Source organism: Electrophorus electricus, chromosome 3 (genome assembly GCF_041902795.1).
Source record: "Electrophorus electricus isolate QZ-2024a chromosome 3, ASM4190279v1, whole genome shotgun sequence".
Taxonomy (NCBI): domain Eukaryota; kingdom Metazoa; phylum Chordata; class Actinopteri; order Gymnotiformes; family Gymnotidae; genus Electrophorus; species Electrophorus electricus.
Genome location: NC_137499.1, coordinates 20,493,720 through 20,506,990, shown reverse-complemented (window position 1 = coordinate 20,506,990; position 13,271 = coordinate 20,493,720). Strand labels below are relative to the sequence as shown.

At 44.6% G+C, this 13,271-nt stretch overlaps 1 protein-coding gene across 1 annotated transcript in view; it reads right to left on the bottom strand.

Annotated features, from left to right (window-relative positions):
* The window catches only part of LOC113584083 (kinesin heavy chain-like), a 10,535-nt gene extending 1,041 nt beyond the window's left edge, over positions 1-9,494 (bottom strand). The window contains exons 1-23 of the mRNA XM_081707812.1: positions 9,220-9,494; positions 8,387-8,474; positions 8,181-8,254; positions 8,004-8,108; positions 7,803-7,851; positions 7,437-7,492; positions 7,275-7,362; positions 6,958-7,082; positions 6,641-6,745; positions 6,408-6,556; positions 6,045-6,193; positions 5,764-5,933; positions 5,564-5,632; positions 4,055-4,261; positions 3,611-3,757; positions 3,339-3,527; positions 2,851-3,064; positions 2,452-2,525; positions 2,239-2,339; positions 2,050-2,151; positions 1,812-1,872; positions 1,362-1,433; positions 130-234 (exon numbers count right to left, since the gene is read on the bottom strand). Of these exons, the coding sequence (XP_081563938.1) occupies positions 130-234; positions 1,362-1,433; positions 1,812-1,872; positions 2,050-2,151; positions 2,239-2,339; positions 2,452-2,525; positions 2,851-3,064; positions 3,339-3,527; positions 3,611-3,757; positions 4,055-4,261; positions 5,564-5,632; positions 5,764-5,933; positions 6,045-6,193; positions 6,408-6,556; positions 6,641-6,745; positions 6,958-7,082; positions 7,275-7,362; positions 7,437-7,492; positions 7,803-7,851; positions 8,004-8,108; positions 8,181-8,254; positions 8,387-8,474; positions 9,220-9,345 (2,625 nt within the window). The 5' untranslated portion in view covers positions 9,346-9,494. The remainder of the gene's footprint in view (positions 1-129; positions 235-1,361; positions 1,434-1,811; positions 1,873-2,049; positions 2,152-2,238; positions 2,340-2,451; positions 2,526-2,850; positions 3,065-3,338; positions 3,528-3,610; positions 3,758-4,054; positions 4,262-5,563; positions 5,633-5,763; positions 5,934-6,044; positions 6,194-6,407; positions 6,557-6,640; positions 6,746-6,957; positions 7,083-7,274; positions 7,363-7,436; positions 7,493-7,802; positions 7,852-8,003; positions 8,109-8,180; positions 8,255-8,386; positions 8,475-9,219) is intronic.
* Between the last annotated feature and the right edge of the window lie 3,777 nt (positions 9,495-13,271).

Genomic DNA, 13,271 nt, shown 5'->3' with positions numbered 1-13,271 from the left:
TTGAACAGAAACGGATGTTATAGGAAAAACGGCTATACGTGGCAACTTCTCCGAGTGGTCCTTTGGCTGTGGGCACGTGCAAGACAGAGTTTGTGTGTGGCCCTTAATGTTAAGGGGTGTGTGGTTCACCTGTTTATGGACTTTGGTGAGCTGTTCTAGGTTGTTCTCCAGAAAGCAGATCTTCTGTTTGTGCATCACACTACTCTCTCCTTCCTCACAGTTCAGCTCAGAGCTCTGTCAACCAGCACAACCTTCATCACCACCGCGGTACGTCCAAGGACATAATAACAATAGAATGTGCTGCCTCCGTGTCTTGGCGTTTGTGCTGTGGTTTTGCTTTTGTGTTGTGCCCCTGTGATAAGCCATTTGGGGGACGTTGTTGGAGGAATTTGTGATGGGCTGTTCAGCCTTCGCTGATAGGGGCACGCGTCTCTATGCCTCTGAGGGTTCGTCCTCGGGCATGAACGCTGTGATTGGCAGTCGGGCTGATTAGATCCTTTATAATGACTTCATTCATGCTAGTGTCCATGGTGCTTTGGTCAGTATACACCATGTGGTCATGGCCAACGCTCATTAGAGTCTTGTTTGAGCGATGGCTGCAGGTTCTGCAATTAAAGTCAAGTTTGTACTTTTAGCTTCATTACCTTGTATGTAGCAGACTAGGATGAGAGATACTATTAAGAAAATCGCAACACAAGCACTATTGAGTCACACTTTCTTAATCCTCAATTCTCAAGCTCCTTTAATTTGGGATGACGACATTGTCAGTTGTTCTCCTGCATGGCTGTGGGGTGTTGGGGAAGAGCAGAGTTGGTTTTTAAGCTCGGAAGAGGAAGGAACTGGTCTGTGGATTTTGTTGGGTATTTTGGCCTTAGCCCACCCTGATGCTAGACACCTTTATTTTATTTTTTTAATTATTTATCTTTGCAGTTGTATGAACCATGCATTAAATATGATCTACCTTGGCATTGTGTATCCGTATAAATATATTTTCTAATGTTGCTGGGCCTTAGCTTATGGACTATTGAGCCCTAGCTCATGATTAGGCGAGATCATATCATCATGGTCTTTGCATGCTGATGGTATGGCTGTGCTTTAGGGGCTGTATCAGTGTGAAAACCAAGGGCCAACCTTAATGAAGCAGGGTACAGATCATCATTTCCCATAGTTTGCAGCAGCAGTGTTAACTGACCATGTGAACAGTTATTTACTGTGAATAAAACACACGTTAAAAGCCAAACCACCCCCAATATGGCACACAGCCACAAGCAGCTGAAGGGACAGAGCATAAGCACAATACAGTGCTGTAAAACGGGTAATGTTAGTGACCATGGCAACATCTGGAAGAACAGGCATGGTACCTTTCTCACATGCGCCGTCAGATTCTGTACAAACAGCTTTCGCAATTTATGCAGAGAATGCAGCTCATGGGACTGTAAAAAAACCACACACACACACACACACACACACACACACACACACACACACACACACACACACTTTACTACTTCTATTGGGTGAAACATATCTTTAATCTCAACAAGGCACCACCACAATCATAACACAGTGGTTCTGAGTTCAGGTTCTGGAGTACTGCTGCCCTTTTTGGGGGTTCCCCTTCCTGACCACACCCACTTTATACTCATGAATAATAAATATATCATTAATTAGCTAATGAGTTGGGGGCATGTACCTCCTGCCCATTAGTCCAAGCACACTGCAGCCTGAAGGGTCATGTTCAACTACCATCACCTTCAATCACCTCTAGGGAAAAAAAAAAAAATCCACATGCACAGCTCTCTTAAACTCACCACTGTCTCCTCAAGGTCTCGCAGCTCTTGGCTAGCCAGTCTCCTCTTCTCATCGTGCAGTCTACACACACACACACACACACACACATACAAAATATATGTCCAGAACAAGGCAGTACAGTTAGAAGCTGAACTCGGACTGATGGAATTACAGGCTCAAATTCAGGTAGGACAGAGTCCGTCAGATATGTATGCATGTACGTCTGCACGGATGTCTGTGAATCTATATATGGCGTACACCAGTCTCTGCAGTTCGAGAGCTTTGTCTTGCTCCTGCATCCACAAAGCCTCATAATCAGTGCTCACTTTCCTCTGCTCCACCAGCAAGCCATCATTAAACCTGAGAGACGGGTTCAAGATGGGCATCAGGTGCATGTCTCCCACAGGGGGGTGTGCCCGCACATGTGGGTCTCTCTCTCATACGTACGCCTTCAGGTCCTCCAGCATCTTTTGCTTACTGCACAGTTCCTCTCGGAGGTCGGCAATCTCTTTCCCACAACTCTCTCCGTCATCCTCCATCAAAGGAATCTGTGCGCACAGACACACACTTATTTTGGTCTCCACTTAAATACAAACATGGCTCTCTGTTGTTACTGCAACTGTAAAATATGCAAACGTGCACAAACACACCCCATCATACCATGCTGTCTGGTGAAGGGTTCATCATTAGATGATCTCTCTCATACTGAAGTTCAAACAAATCCTGATTGCATTCTGCATAAAGGAAAACATTGATGACAAATTATTTAAATTTCCCCAGCCACACCCACACTGCACACTTCTCTCCCTTTGACAATTAAGTACATGCATCATCATTCTGAGTGTGAGTCCAGTAGCTTTATTTGCTCAGCTTGGGAGTGAATGAGGGAATTTCTTTACTGTGGGGAAAACAAAAACAAAAAACTTGCCTGGGCTCTAAATGACCCAAAACAACCATAAATCAGAATATGTTTAAACCAGTTCCAGAACCAACAGAACTTTGGGAGAATGCCTGTGTCCTTATGCTTTTGGAGTAATTAGTTCCATTGGAATTCCTCACCAGGGAAGGGCGCCTCTCCTGTGGCGTGACCGGCGGCTGGCTCAGAGGTCCTGTGCGTGCGCCATTGGATCGGCTTGTCCGAGTGACGCTGCTGCTTCAGTTCCTGCTGCCTCTGCCGCTCATTAGAATTCTGCACGTAGGCCATCAGAGACTTCAGCTTCACCTGGTGCTGGTCACCACAGTCATCATTTCCTCCATTAGTTAAAGGAGCACACTGTACAGTTTTAACACTGCCGCCTAGTGACGATCAATACATCTCCACTCTCCAGGTATATTTCAGACTGAGTTTTAACAGTAAGTGTTTTAGCTTTGAACAGTGGGGTACATGTCTTCCAGTAGTCCGTTTTAACACCTAGCACCCATATTTACAGCAGGGTCAGCAATAACAAACCCTTTCAAGACCTTTATGAAGTCAGATGAATGTATAAAAGGCTATTATACATCATATTATGAAGTATACAGTGGAGCTGCATCATTTGCCACATTACCTGGGAGCTCAGTAACTGACAGGAGGCAAGCTCTCCCTCATTGGCCAGCATCTTGAGGGAGGTGTGGTTGTGGGCGGTCTCTAGCTGTTTGGTGTGGTTAAAAAGGCTCTTGAGCTCAGACTTGAGCTTAGCAAGGAAAAGTTGAACTGCAACAAACTGCTCCTCCACAGAAACACTGCTATTGCACAGCTACACACACACACACACACTTCAGTAGATTGCTCCAAGTGTGAGATGCGGGTGTAATGCACCTGATCTCGTAGTGCGTGTACCGTTTTGATGTCGGTGGTGCCAACGAGGACCCCCACATCACTCAGGTCTCTCAGCAGCAGGCTGACGGTCTCTGCTGCTCTCCTCTGCTGGACAGCAAGTAACTCTTGGAGCTCTGCTGTGTCCCTTTGAGCAGCCTCCAGAAGCTCCTAACACACACACACACACACGAAGCTGCTTTCAAGCAGCCTGTCCCTCCTCACTTCATTTCTATGTAGAAGTTACAAAAAAGGTGCGAGTGAGTAAGTGAGATTAAAGCTCAGAATTAGTGAGTGAACAAGTGAGGGTGAGAAAGCAAAACAGACCATCATTATTCTGGTGGTTAAACACTGTGTGCGTGTGTGTGATTGCACCTCAAAGACTCCTGCTTATGTTCAAGGTGTTAGTGTGTCTCCATGGGTGTGTAGCGAGGGAGTGAGCATGTGTACAGTACCCCGAGTACTCACACTCTTCAGCGCCAGCTGCTCGGTGAGCGTGTGGTTGTCGCGTGCACACTCAGAGGCTTCCTGGCTCTTGTGGTCATAGCTGAGTGCAAGCTCCTCCAGGGTGGAGAGCACCTCCCTGGACTTCTGCCTCAGCTCCTCGTTATCCCTGTGCAGGGAACATAGCTCCTCGCGTGCTTGCGCACGGTCCTGCCGTGATGATGCCAGCAGCTGCACACATGCCATTTGTAGTTCGTCAGAACACACACCCATGCAATATTTCAGTCCCCACTCCAATCTTTCCCCTGATGCAAGACGCCTGATCCATCCTCCCTGAAGATCACGTGGGGAAAACACCAAACCCAGTACTCGGTACCCACAGCAGTCCTGCTGTGATAACCACACACACACACACACCCCCTGAAGCTTAAGTGCTGGAGGGTGAACAAACCCAGTACTCGGTACCCAGGACCGTCTTGTGTCTATAAAGGAGTTCTTGCAATTTATTTCTGCTGCACTTTAGCACTGCACTCTTAAAATATTTTTGTATATTTAATGATCTTTTCTATTTGAACAAATTTTTTAAAACTTATTTGTACAGCACCTTGCATTGCTTTGTGTATGAAATGTGCTGTATAAATAAATCTGCCTCACCACTTTTCATTAGTGCCACCATGTGGAGATCTCCCACATGGCAAACACTATGGTAGATATACACTGATCACTTTATTAGGTGCCCCTACACTATAGCTGTACCCATAGGCTGCACATGGATGGTAACCTAGATAGTCTAGGTTACCATAGATACCATAGATGGTCTTGCTCTGCACACAGTTATGGTGGCCCCTCACATAAATTACCTGCTTTTCAAAAACAAATCCTGTGAAGGCTGGATATATGGCATGTGTGCAGTCTTAGTCTGGACACATCTCACTGAATGTACGTCTTTCACTGCCTTAAAGGAATTTTAATCGAATCAGTGTGTGAGAGAATTTCTTCACGATTGCTGGAGAAGCACAACAGGTGGCCGTTTCATGAAGCTGGGCGAGAGAACCGGTGTCAAAGGGAAGACTGGCTGCCTTGAAGAAGCTAAAATCTGACAGTTAATATTTGTTTACTGCAGCATAATCCTGTGCCCTCTCACTGTTTTGATACATTCACTGATTTCTCAAATGTAAAATGACCAAAGAGTGTGTATCCAAACCTTTGACTGGTACAGTAAAATAAATATTATATATAAAAAAAAGACACGAGCTGAAGTCATAACCGTTTGCAAAAACTAATTAAAAGTACTAACAACCAAAACATCAAACCAGGTCACTTGGTAAAGGTTGATGCAGTGTACACAGGACTTCAGCACAGTCAGGTGACCTCACAGCACAGCAGCGGTGCCGGTTGTGGTGGAGGACGACAACTTATGAAACGGAACGGCTGTCCATTAGATCCAGCCTCACAGCGATCGCCGAGTGTACGTGGCAGGTCATGGCCGATACGTCATGGTGCACTACGTGCCAGGGTGGAGTTTTCTCTGACCTCTTCCAGCATGTCCATCTGCTGTTTCAGTTTCTCAGCCAGCTGGGTCTGCAGATTAATCTCATCATCCTAGAGAGAGCACACACAAAACATCTCACTTGTTGATGCCGTTTTCAAATGACCTATATTTGAGTCTTTAAGAAATCTGAGCCAAGTAGTATACACTGAACACATATGGTATAATGTATTCACACACACACCTTGTCATCCAGTTGCTTGTAGAGGCTACTGATGTTTGCTTTATACTGTTCCTTGTCCACAGCAGTGAGCGAGGGTAGAGAGAGCAGGGCATCGCTGATGATTGGAGTGCTGTCACAGATCTTGCTCTGCTCTTCATTATTCAGCTGCTCCTCCACAGAGACACACGTGCCTGAGACAGAAACGGACACACACTCCTCCGCTCAGCCCAACTCTTTCGTTAGCATTTCATTAATTCTGCTTCTATTCTAGCTCTCCCTCTGTCTGATCTCTCCTCTCTCACCACGTCTCCACTGGTTCAGCTCTCTCTGCAGTCTCTCTACAATGTCTTTTAAGCTCCTGCTTTTCACCTTCTCTTTTTCATATTTCTTCTTCCACTCTTCTACTGTCAACTCCAAGTTCACACATACAGTGTTCCTGATTCTCTTGGCTCTGTGGAAGAAAATGCGCACACACACACGCAACATTTATACACTTGGTAACAAGTGACCACAGTACACCAAATTGGAAATGCAGGATGCGGTGTTGTGTATAGCTTGTTTAGAGACAGCATGAAAGTGGCTATGAAATGTTTACTGTTCCATTTGAGTCTAGCTCTGTGTATAATATATATTTAAAAAAAAAGACAAAAAAAAAAAGACAATACCTCTGTCCAAAGAGGAGCGTGGATTTGGTCTCAGCCTCATTAACAACGGATGGTGAGCAGCAGATGACAACTGTGGTCCTGCAGTTTCCACCAAGAGAGTCCTGCAGGATGCGGGTCATCTTGCTGTCCCGATATGGCACGTGCGTCTTCTACAACGGACGAACTTACACTTACTATAGCAGGATTTTGATGAGTGCAACAGCAACCGAAGAGTCCAGTGCAGCGTGTCTTACAGTGCCCTCTGCCAGTGCAGAGATGACGTTGCCCAGCGCCGACAGGGACTTGTTGATATTTTTCGCCTCATCCAGCACTGCTCCTGCTGCACCCGTTTTACTGACCTGCAGAACAAACAAAAACAAACCCAACATCACCGTGATGTGCAAGAAGGTTCCCAGTGTTTTTAATTTGATGTCTTTTTGCAAATTGTGTGTTGGATCCTGGATCTAAAATATTGTACATTATCTCAAGTCACCTTGCACTTGTCTTGAAAATCACACACACACACACACACACACACACACACACACACACACACACACAGAGAGAGCACCTTCTCACTACCAGCTAGGTCGACCAGGTAGAGTTTGCCCATACGCTTGTGCGCTGTGTCCAGGTGCTCCTGTTTGATTCTGATGAGGAAGATACTGTGGCTTCGGGAACTGTGCTCATTCATATCTTACACACACACACACACACACACACACACACACACACACACACACACACACACACACACTAAACAGAAGGTCATATATTTGTGGAACGAGAGATGGCAGGGAATCTACCGTGGAGTAAAGCTCACTGGCACGTGTGGGCGGAGCTTCATATTAGAGTAGGGTAGTTGCAGTGTAGACGATGATCACTCACTGGTCACAGCGACATGCCGGTTGGCTTTGCCTTCATCAATCACATCCATCACCTCTTCAGGACTGGAGACGAACCTCTCAGTGCAACCCTAGTGCAACACACACACACCTCAGAGAAAGTTCATTGACTAAGTTGATTGTCACCATCACTAAACTGTGTTACCTTCACATACGGAACACGGTTCTTATCCTCATGCACCGCCAAGTTGGTCTTTGACACTACACACATGCATTAAAAAAATTTTTTTTAAATAAATACATGAGTCAGTCATTTCAGCTATGAAAAAGTAGAAATGCCTGACATGTAGCCACAGGTGAACTCTGAGGCCTTGAGTAGTCACTACAAAACAGTGAGTAGAAACCCACTCTGCACTTCCCCCTCACCACTGTATGTCCAGAAACAGCAGAAAGAGAAGTTACTACACGCACATTCAAAGCATCGATTAGCCTGTTCGGTAAACAGAACAGCCAAACAGACCCCAAGGGTCCGCCAGATCAAAGGACAGCTGCCAAAGCTTTGAACACTTACCGTCCAGCAGATCCCTGATTTTATCCATATAAATCTCAAAGTAGGAAACCTATAAAAGATACGTTGGTGTTTACACGTGATGCATGTGGCACACGCATGTTTACACGTGATGCATGTGAGTAGTGGCTGAGGGGGAGGGGCATAAACAACACGTGATGCTGCAGCAAGGCCTCGTCTCACGGCAATATCCGGGAGACTCACCTTAATGTGAAACTCCAGATTCTCCTCCATGGAGTAAATATGATCGAAAATATCATGAGCGACACGTGGAATTATACCCATCAGCTGAGCGTCATGGAGACTGCCCTGGGAGACGGCGGGTGAGAGTCAGGACACACACACACACACACACACACCTGAATGCTGATCACCACCCACCTCCATAGTATGTGTTTTCCCTGATGAAGTTTGGCCATAGGCAAATATGGTACCATTGTAGCCATCTAGAACATCTAGACAGCACATGAACGCATAAAAACGGTCACAGTGAGGGAAGAAAAAACAACAACAAAACCATGACTCAGTGATTTGTTTTTCATTTACTGTGTGAATGAAGAGATCCCTGTGTGTGTCCTCAGGTTTACCTCTGACTGTGTCTTTAGCACAGGATTCATACACCTGCTCCTGGGTGGAGTTGGAGGGTAGTACACGGTCAAACACATACGGCTTCCCCTACATATGAGAGAGATAGATAGATAGATCTATGATTTACATACGTGCACACACCCCAACTTGTACAAGTAACATGACAAAATAGTAAAGTGTAAGGGATAAAGAGATTAGATAGGCAGCGAGACTATAGTATTGAAAGTGCATTTTTGTAAGGTAAGATTTGTGATCAGACATTTAGGGGCAATACATGAACGAGTGAAAACCAACCAACCAACCAAATACTCATTGCCCTGTAAAACTTACAATTAAGGTAATGTTTAACTTAAGACATTTTCAGTTTGAATTTTCTGCCAGTAAAGTTTAACTTCCAGCAGGATATTTAAAAATACCCCCAGACGGTGACAGCGATCTTTTGAAACCCGGCCTGCATCAAAACACGAGAGTACAACAAACCAAAGCAACAACGCGAAATGATGCCGAAATGCTCAAAGTTTCCACGAAGGTGGTTGGCCTCCCACCCCCAGACGTTTATGCAGAGCAGGAGACGGGGAACATCAGCTCGACAAGGCCAAGCAGTCATAAATAAAAACAGCGTTATCCTGGCCCCGTGCAAGTGGAGAGCGCAGCGTACTCGAGGCACGGGGACGGGAAAGCCTTGTGCGCTCTGGGTCCCAGCTGGCGGGACGCATTCACAGGGAGATCCTTCTCATTCACGCTTTCCGTGCAATCTCCAAAAAAGGCAGAGCAATGTTACTTAGTTGTCATTCCTCAGCTTTAACCGTGAAGCCAAACAAACCGAACTTACCGCGATTACGACGGCGTCGCCGTCCCTAAATTTGGGGATGTATTTATCCCTTCTGTTGATTTCGGACTCGTTCAGTGGCCTGAATCGACACAACACTCTGACTCCGCACTCGGACGCGTCCGCCATCTCCGCCTCCAGCTAAGCTGCAGAAAGACGCTTCTCTTCTCTACTTAACGCAGCAGAAACCGTGCATGTGTAAAACGCGCCTCACCAGCTGCGCTTCCACGCAAATCAATCACGCCGGACCATTTAACCAATTACTTCCATGGATTGCTCCATCGATCAATTTTGGTTTGCGAGGTATTGGTAAAGTTCCGCGTGCGGGCGTTTACCTACTAAACAGGGCAATTAACGGAATTGACGAGCGGCGCGTGCAGGGGCAACAGACTGCAGCGTCATATCGGTAAAGGCTCTCCCCCCTCCGAAAAGAAGGGACTCTTTCACACTAGATGCTTTAAGATGGAAGATCCCAAATTAATCTAAAATTCCGGTCTCCAGTCGGCATGACCGGCTCCTGCTCTGTTGCCCCTCTAGTGTGAATTTACACATTCTAATAAAGTATATTTAGTAAATATAAATAGGATAAGTGTGGGAGAGATTATCTAGATCTCCACTTGTCCTCCGGGTGTCTCTTTTCCCCACTTCAAGCTCTGCTCCTCTGCCAGACGCCTGGGACCTTGAGGGTCCTGTGCATTATCCTAGCTGTTCCCAAGACTGCACTCTTCTGGACAGAGATCTCAGATGTTCCTCCTGGGATCTGCTGGAGCCAATCTCCCAGTCGGGTGGGGTCACAGCTCCTACTTTACCTCGCCTTCACTTTACACATCTTTTCATATATTGACACCTTCCTAAAATAATGGCCCAAGTCTTTTTTTTTTCAGGTTTTCCAGGAAACACAAAACTGAACAAAATATAGAAAATATGATGTTTATTAATTCTTTCACTGAACAGGGTATAACAATAGATGACTTTTGACATACTTATAAGAATGTGTCAATTATGCAGTGTAAGAGAAATAAATGACATGTGCATCTCATCACTTCTTCAAACATTTCATTGCTGGGTTCTTGACTGATGCCTTTTAATATGTGGCGACTGTCAAAGAATACTCAACGGGCATTGTGTGTTTCACCGACTGGAGGTCCTGGAACTTTCTCTCCTTGATTGGCAGAGCACATGGAAACATTCTAATCCATGCTATTGGCTCATTTGGTACCGGTATCCTCTGTGGCGGTTCTTCCCACACTTCTTCTGAGAAGGACAGCTTGAAATGGACCTTGCCTTCACTGCTAAACCGAAGAGCCTGCAGATCATGCACAGTTGGATCTCCATTTTTTTTTGGCCTGGTCTGATGCTAATAAAGCAAGATGCATTCAGTTTCAGGAACTCGTCATGTCCGAGCATTTTCACATGGTACGGTGACGGCCTGATTCTTGCAGTCTGGAGTATGATGAGGTAGTCGCTCAGGGTGAAGATATCAGTAACTAGTTTGCGATCAATAGTACTACACATGCTGTCACATTCCATTTGAGTGTGCCCTGCAACAAGGTATTTCTGTTATTACTACCCCATATTTCCTTGCAAGCTCACAGAATGCATTGAGTACACATACGTTGCAGGTCTGATAACTGCAACCATCACTCCACACTATGATCTCTTTCAGTTCCGGATGGTCTTTAATCACACATTCAAATTGGCGATATTGAAGGTGTGCAAACACTTCACTACTGAGGTCACCTTCTGTTTCATGCCCAATGTAGCTGTACGCTTTCTTTGACCTCAAGTTGAAGAGTGTAAAGTTATGGACCTGCAGTTTTGTTTTGTAATACAGGCTGCTGACTTGGGTCTTTGGGCACAGTAGCATGACTTGCAGGTCCTCCTTATTCGCAGAATCTTTGTCATGGGATTTCTCTTGCTTTGCTTCAGAGTTCTGGGTGACATGGGCAGCATAGTCAACCTTATTGATATTTCCATGCTTGAATGAAACAAAAATATCACACTGATCTTTTCGTGGAATTAATACAGAATAATTCTCTTCATGGAACACATCTGTGAAATATTGTATTCCAATGTCTTTCACTTCAGCAGTTCCAACTGTCTGTTGATATTCCCGATGCAGTTGGGAGATGGTTGTGCCTGGTTGAAGGAACTTCTTGTGTTTGTAGGTCTCTGTGCTTCTGCAGTAGTGTGAATCAACAGTTGGCAGGTCCCTCAACCAGTCCTTGACATCAGTTTAAAGCTCTTCATGCTTGCCTCTCTGAGGTCCAGATTTAGATGGTGGTGCTGCTGCTTGATCTTCATGTACGATGGAGTGTTTGTTCAGCCAGTGTGTAATGGTTCTTTCAGGGAGACCAAGAGTAGAGGAAAACAGTGCCTAACACACTCTAATACTCCTTCCATCCTGGATCTTTAGTTGGTAGGACAATGAAGAACTGCATCTGGATCCCTCAGCAACTTTTGCTGTGTTAACCTTTGTGACCATTGTTGTAACATATAATCGACATTCTTCCCAGGTGTTCATTGTCCAAAACCTCTGAAATATGTACCGCCGCTGCTTTTCTGTAACGGCTTGGCAGTCTCGAGTTGAGACTTGCTGACGGAATTTTGAGGTGTCAGGAAGACCCAAAGTCTCGGCATTATAATTCTTTGCCACCTTTGCTCTTGTAAGACATTCCTTTGAGGCGTTTCTTCTTGGATTCATTTTGCTTCCATGTTCCTAGACTAAGCCGTTTATTTATTTTCCTTTTGGCTGAATTTAAATAAATATTATCCTGTTCTCTAGAAGTTGCCACCATGGTTAGGCTGTCCATGTTTAGGCGCAAAAGACTCGGCACAGGATGGTGTATAATCTGGATCCCGGATGACGTCGTCATCATCACATATGTTCTCTTCATGCTGTGGATTTGTCTGTTTCGCATTCTCAACCATATCCATAGGCGTCTTTAAGGCATTTTCTGCTCCATCTCAAACAGACTCCTGGCCTGGTACACGCTGCCTCATCCCTTCCATAACAATCTCATGGTCATCTTCCATGGAAGAGGCATGATAAGTGTCGAGTAATTGTCCTAAAAAAAAAAAAAAAGCAAATTTTATTTTTTTGTTAAACTATATCAAGAACATGCTTGCAAGCTGTAAAAACAGGTGTACTGTAATACTGCTCAAATTATTTTAGTAATTACTTATTTAGAATTACTAATACCATGTTCAATATTTATAAAATTTAATGTGGAAATATTACTATGCATGAAATACAGAAAAGAAAGTGTTAACAGAAAGCCTATCACTCATCACAGCTACAGATTCTGGAGACTAAATGCTAGCTTCATGGATTTAGCTAATTTACCAACTAAAATGCTGGCTAAAGAGACTGAATAAAAAGATATATAACTATTAAATAGTATCATCAATCTTATAGGAAATGTCATCACTTACCAATAGGGGATGATTCCTGAATGAGGAAAATAACTTCATGGGCTAGGTGGAGTTTTGTTCTTTTTAGAGCAGCTGCCATTTTGCGTCTAAAACTGCCTACATCATATTGTCTTTTGACTTGGGCAAAATAAAACTGCCCAAGTCACAATCTTGACATAGGCCATTATACTACAGGGGCAGAATCACATGATCTGTTAACCTGAGGACATGGGGGATTTTACCAGAGGTGGCCAGCCTGGTGAGGTGATTTAGGCAAAAAAGAAAATCATTTTGGTCAAAAAATGACTTGGGCCGTTCTTTTAGGAAGGTGACAATATATAAAAACCCTACACCCATGATGTTCTGGGAAAAAATAACCCCAACAATTGTGCTCTGCGTGAAGTGCCACAAAACTGAAGAAGCTCTACAAGTCAAAAGGTACTGAGTCATACAAAAATCGCACCAGGAGTTGCAAACCTGATAAAGTCCTCCTCGTTTATATTATGAACAACTTTACAAAACCCATACATTCAGGATCTTACTCATTTTAAAACTTCCACTTTCAAAGTGTCAGAGTCTGTTTATATGACTTAGTAGAACCACCAGAGGGCAGAACCTAACTGAAATACAAGTTATGAAGG